This window comes from Gymnogyps californianus, chromosome 4 (genome assembly GCF_018139145.2).
Source record: "Gymnogyps californianus isolate 813 chromosome 4, ASM1813914v2, whole genome shotgun sequence".
Taxonomy (NCBI): domain Eukaryota; kingdom Metazoa; phylum Chordata; class Aves; order Accipitriformes; family Cathartidae; genus Gymnogyps; species Gymnogyps californianus.
This window is the reverse complement of record NC_059474.1, coordinates 56,861,904-56,868,495: the sequence shown is the minus strand read 5'-3', so window position 1 is coordinate 56,868,495 and position 6,592 is coordinate 56,861,904. Positions and strand designations below refer to the sequence as shown.

The 6,592-nt window shown below is 41.3% G+C and overlaps 1 protein-coding gene across 1 annotated transcript; it reads right to left on the bottom strand.

The window, feature by feature from the left end:
• Positions 1-1,647: 1,647 nt before the first annotated feature.
• Positions 1,648-6,382, bottom strand: CISD2 (CDGSH iron sulfur domain 2). Its single transcript, XM_050895751.1, has 3 exons — positions 6,236-6,382; positions 3,040-3,251; positions 1,648-2,004 (listed from the first exon to the last, which is right to left on the bottom strand). The coding sequence occupies exons 1-3, from the start codon at positions 6,336-6,338 to the stop codon at positions 1,915-1,917; spliced, it is 405 nt and encodes a 134-aa protein (XP_050751708.1). The 5' UTR covers positions 6,339-6,382; the 3' UTR covers positions 1,648-1,914.
• Between the last annotated feature and the right edge of the window lie 210 nt (positions 6,383-6,592).

Genomic DNA, 6,592 nt, shown 5'->3' with positions numbered 1-6,592 from the left:
AGCAGGGAGAAAAAATTAATTACATAATTGAGCCATGCTAGAGATGGAGTCAAGAGGTTAAACCTTACACTGTCGTCCTCCTTTCAGAGGAGCTTTGTGGGAGAAACAAAACCAATTTTGCTGTATTACTTACTTTAACAGGGTTTGTCTGAGTAGAGCAATGGAAGTGAGAACAGGATTGATGTACGTAGTTTACTTCTCAGACTTTGGAGGAAGTCAAACTATTTGAATGCAAAAGTATCCTGGTAAAAGCTGGAAGCGCATACAGACTTGTATATAGTAACAGCCTGCCACAATAGACTGTGGATTTTACAGCCTGAAAATAAAAAATCTTAAGACAGGCTTTTGCATTTCACAGTAATTTCTTCACCAAACCCAAGAACTGGGGCTTGGTGTTCAATATACCGCATCTGTAAGTGAAGACTGAGTATAAGACACTTAGTAACATTATGGATTTTCCTCTATTATAAATGTTATATCCTAATATAATGTTTATGGTTTGCTCATCCATTAAGGTAAAAGACCACCATGAAGCATTTAAAGATTGTACCATGGTTCCATTACATGCTTTGTAAAAGCAGGCATTTAACATACAATCACATCCTAATCTGCCATCTTTTGCTGCAAGGCAAGAGGTTTAGGTACCTAGAACTACAACTGTTACAAATGCAGGAGGAATGATCTACCTTAGTTCGACTGCTGCTGCAAGAGCCATTATGTGAGAACTGCCTTCTGACTTCCTTTCTGTTCCAGCACTGTGGTGATCAGCTTTGGCAATGGCACACCGCTCTGGGGCTTCCCACCTGCCTAACAATGGGTCAAATCAAGTGCTGTTAAGGAACAGTGGAAATCTGCCTTAGTACAATTGTCTAAAATTGTAGCATGAATCAAATTTTTATTTTTAAACTGATGGATACAGTCTTTCATTGGAGAATGAAGTACTTCAGAAGAATTAATTACAAATCTAGCAGTTAGATAAGTAGCAATTATTTACCTGCATCTGAAATTAAGCCATACCACAGCAAAGTTCTGACTTGCCCAAATAATCATTCTGAATGGGTAACAAGCCAAGAACACAGCTCAGCTCTGCTTTCTTGGTTCTGTCATGTAACCAATTCCTCCCAGGAAAGTCCCCGCTACAAAAAGTAGTGGCTACAGCGCAAGTGAACTTGCAAGAAGCAAATTTGTGTTTCCTTACAAGAGCTCATGAACGATCAAGACAGGGGCCCGAAATAAACGGATAATGTTAGTGGCTGACCTGCTCAATAGTTTAGTTTATATGGTCTGGAACTGCAGCACTCCACCTAGGATGCCATACAAGACTTTCCAGCTGCGTGGGGTTTGTCTGAGCTGAGCTGCTTTGCATAAGACTAACAAACTGCCCACTTAGGCACCGCACAGGCCACACCTTCACCTAGCATAACTTAACATCGCTATGCTGCCTGCCCTCGGTGGTATGCTTAGGTATATTCACAAAGGATGAATTTAGTATCTTTCCCCCTGCCACTTAAGTGTACTTAAATTTGTTCCTGAAAGGCAGAATAAAACATGGCTTCTCAGCAAAACAAAATCAACAGAAAGGTGCACTTCTATCACTTGGAAATAGCGACAGTTTTATAATTGCATGTTCATACAAAAAAGGCCTAATTGTAGGAAGTTATTTTATTGTTCAAATAAACTTATTTACAGAGATAGCTACTTTACAGTTTTACAAAGCAGACATAATTCTTCTCAGAATAAAGTATCAAAACAGTGACAGATTTAGCACTGTCTAAATGCAGTTTATTCCAAAAAGAAATCTACAGCAATCATTAGACTAAACCATACCAATCACATAATAAAATGCTGTCCCTTGCAACTACAACTGTATAAAAAGACTTTTTATCGGTCATGATCTAGTGGATTAAGCATCTGCTATACTTCTTTCTTCTTGAGTATTAGTGGACCTACATTATCTCCTGTTAATTCATTGTGCTTGTTGTGGGAGCCATCGCAGACAGGGAACTGGAAGAAAACATACGTGAGGAATTAGTGTAACTCTGTACAGCAATTGCATGGTGATTTTTATACTTCTTCCTATGCCAAGAGCACTTTGATAATGTTGCTAGTTCCTCCTACTATGTCCCATTTCAACGTCAAACTCCCTGTCTCCTATCAGACACACGACACATGTTACTAAGGAAAAAAACCATCGCTAACAGATAACTAAGTTTGTGAGGTCCTAAAATAGCTGTTCTTAGACATAAAGTTAGGGACAAAGCCTTTTCCATGAAAGAACAGCAAGCAAAGCAGACACTGCAGCCACAAACAGTTTAAGGTTTATTGTGGAACTAGTAAAAATGCTCTCAATAGATTTAATCATTTGCAACCAGAACGTACTGTTTTGAGGAAAGCTGAAATACTTTGCTGAAGCGATTAGTCTGAAGCAAGAACAGTTGAGATGGTTTCCTAGGTCCAGGGCAGGTTTTTTTTGTTAAAACAGGAAAGCATTCAGTCCAGAGAGGACAAAACCAGAGTGCAGTCAGGACATTCAAAAGAAATTGAGGGTAGATGAAAAATACTCATGTACATCTAGTTGACTTGGAGGATATGGACTATCCAAACCAGTCATCTACTGGCTACTCTGGACCAAATGGGGATATGCTCTCCCTCACCAACACAGGTCCAGCCTTACTTTCATTCTAATATGAACAACTTTCTAAGCATTGTTTTTGCAAAAATATAGTTATCTATTAGTTGCAATGTATTTCCAAATATTAAACAAGGCTTGCTGGGTTTTAATCTACTCACAGGTGGCCACTCTGTAAGTGTTTCTAGAAAAACCCTACTGTGTTTCTTACAAGTTTCTACAGTTTTCTTTCTGCATGTAGATAGGTTTACAGTGCAGAAAAATAAGAACTGTGCCATTCTCAAAAAACAGGAACATGTTCCACCTCCAGAGAAAAGCAGCAGGTCAACATGTAGCAATTCACCACTGAAGCACTGATAAAAATATGCAAGTTTTAATCTCTAATCCTACACTAGCACAAAGTGTCTTACCGTCTTAGAACGCCAACACCTGCAGTAAGCTTTAGTGAGGCACAGATCTTCAATGTTTATTTCATTCACTACTTTTGGATTTTCCTTCTGGATCTTGAGGTTAATCAAGCTATCCTTTTGCTGTTTCTTCTTGGGGAGGAACGGACGAACAGCGAGGTAACCAAGCAAGGCCAGCACGCCCAGGAAAGGCAATAACCGCAGCCATTCTGAAACTAAAGACAGGTGGAATTTAAATTGGCTCTTGACACCACTTCAGTATGGTGCAGCATCAGCTGCTCTCAAATGACTTAGGCTTAGGGTAGGGAATGGGGCTGCTCAGTCAGCAAGACTCTGAGGGCAAACAAGACGCTGTGGGAAAGTCTTAAGAAGAAAGAAGACCCAGATTAAAACCTGGGTTTTACTGTAGCCAAGGTAAAAATCTGACCCCTAGAATTTCATCTGAAGTTTAATTTTAATACTCTAGAAGATGACTCAATGGAAGAGAACAAATCCAAACCAAATAAAAGACGTATTGAAATGAGGAACCCTAAAATTACAGGGGTTCTGCTCACCTGAGGTAAACCAGCACTGTGTACTAGCAAACTGGACATGATTACATGCAGTAACTATATTCAGTGCTGATATCTTAACATTCTGTACATGAAGAACTATTCAGTACGTTTTATAATTCAATTTTTAATTGCTTATTTCAGATTTTTAGCTTCTTGAAGTTTTCCTCATTTTATTTGTTCCAAGTTTTTTTAGAAACTTTTGGTAGAAATTATACAGATTATTAGATAAGGACTAGCAAAACTTTCACCAATCTTTTGGTTTTTTTTTTCCTCAGAGCTCTGTTTGCTCAGGGATCTGCAACCAGTTTCTACAATACACAGAGAAAGAAAGAGTCCTGATATCAGGTAAGTTAAGCCACAGAAAATTGCTTTTTGCCAAGCTGAGGAACTTCTTTTAAGTACAGGTAAGAGACTCAAGTATCCTCTGCAGAGTTAGCTGCCTTGCTACATCATTATAAATCTTCTAGACATACTGATGAGAGAAAGACTTACTGGACTTTTGAAGAAATTTATCAGCACCTGGCATAAGCTCTATATATACTGAAGGTGGATCCACTTTTCCAGCAAAACATGCTGTGACAATACTCCAGTGTAATTTAAGTACCATGGTGCAATAAAGGACAGAGCATTTTTCTAAATTTCTAAACTTTCTAAATTTCTGGATGTGGTGTCCTATGATTTCCTTTTGAAAAGCCTCACCATGTTGCATTTACCCTATGTCACAACTTTAAGCACCTTGTACAGTTTTCCAGGTTTTTCCTCCATTTTCATTCATATCCACCCTAAGAGGAACATATATAAGCATGACAGCAGATATTAGTCTAGTCTAGCTAACTGTTGAAAAAAATGAAAAAAGTGTAAAAATGTTGTCTCTATAGCTATGTATTTTTAATTATACCTCTGTTTCCCCTTTTTAAAGGGTTTAGCACAAGACTAGTCAAAGAAATCACTAAGAACTAGAGGCAGTGGATTTTTTCAGGTACGCTCATTAAATCCTACCAGGTCTCAAAGCAATTTCTGACTCTGTTCCTTCTTTTACCTTTGTTTAGTTTTTTTGGGACTGACATTTCACATGTTTGGTCTCCACTTAAGGTTGCAGTTGTTTGCTTCTTGCCCTCCCTCCAAATTCAAGGAAGTACCTGTCAATGGGGTAAATAACATGACAGCAAACCAGTTCTCCCCCATTGATATTTATTAAAAAAAGTTCAGATCAGAGGTTTTCAGAATAAATTACATTACTACTATGTAGTGTGAATAAATACAGAGATTGCACAAATAATCCTGTTACAGAAATGTATGTTTGGACAAGTGAAGCAAGAAGAGATTAAACTCAAGCATTACTAAGCTTAACAAATTTTAAGTACAACTTGTGGTTAAAAGGGCAATGATTTAAGTAGGAAAGTGCCAAATGCTAGGAATATGAGAAGCTGCATTGTTCTGTAGCTTATTGTATCCCCTTGCTCCCAACTTTGTAGCAGCTGAATGTCTCTATTCAGTAAATATAATTAACAGCATTTTCAGATGAGAGTGTAGTTGTGGGGAAAGAAGAGCAGTTCATTTAAAACAGGTTTCCTTGTCATGGGAAAGATAATGGGACTTTACAAGCAGCATAAACATGCTGGGAAAAAAAGTACTCAAACCTGGTTTTAAATAAATTGTGCCTGTTCTAAATTAAGTCATTTTCCAGCACTATGAAAATCATATACCTTAGTGTTGCAAGATAAACATGTAAGGTTGATTCTACACTTTGAAGACTTTTTCTATTTCCAGAGAGTTTCTGTTAGAGCATTCCTCTTATTTATTATCACTGAACTAATCTTGTCATTTGACATTACTTGAAGTTCTGCCTGTATTATCACAGCTGAGCCTGGACTCAGATACTTCCAGTTTGCAAAGCACTGAAATGTACTGAACACCTGAAGAATTTGCTAGTATTTAGTTTTCTTTCTTGTTCGCTCTGTGATAGGGCTGTAATTAATGAATAGGTATTTTCACTCCCTCACCCAGAAAATACTTACAAAAATGATTAAATAAAAAAACCCTTAATTTTGTGTATGTAGCAGGCTCCCAGAAACAGACTTTTTTTTTCTTTTTTTTAATCAGTATAGACACTCTCTTTAACCTTTTAGGCAAATGAAGAGGCAGTGTTTTAGGCCTTCAGCTAAATTCCCATTTTCTTTACATGCATGGCCTCTGACTTGCTGGTACTTGCAAAGAAAGGAATTTTAAGTACAGTGCAAACTGGGGCCGAGAAGCCTGGTACGTTTTACTCTATCACTACATTTTACTCTTGACTGTTACCATCTACTTCATAGAGCATCTTAAACGTCTTGTCGGATAATTTTCCTACTGAAACAGTTTAACGACGATTTAACGTTTGGGATTCCCCCCTTCTGTAACAGATAACTTGTTTAGCGCGGCCGGGAGAAAAAGAGCGATGCCTGGAGCGAGGAGTGGAAGTCGCAGCCCGACATGGGACAGGCCCGGGGGATGTGCCGGAGCGCAGGCGGGCGCCAGTGCCCAGGCAGAAGCGCGCCGCCCGACCCGGCCCCGCCGCGCTCCTCACGCCACCCGCGGGCGCCGGAGTGGCGGCGGGGCGGGGAAGGGGGCCCAGGCCGCCGGGCCCCCCCGCTCTCCTCACCTACCTGTGAGGCGGATGAAGCCGCCGACGCTCTCGGGCAGCGGCAGGCGCTTGAGGTACGCGGGCAGCTGGACCTTGACGATGCGAGCCAGGCTCTCCAGCACCATGGCGGCGGCGGCCGTCAGGGAAGGAGAGCAGCGCTCCGCGGCCACCAACCGCCCCCGCTGCAGCGACCCGCGCGCTTCCTCGGGCTACTCCCGCCGCGCATGCGCCACGGGGCGACGCGACGCCGGTGCCGGCCCCGCATGCGCATGCGCTCAGAGGTACAGCCCGTTCCCCTCTGCTCGGGCCGCGCTTCCCGCGGGGGCCGCGGGAGGGCGCTGCCGCGCGGGGGTCGGGAGCGCTGCCGCCGCGAGGCGGC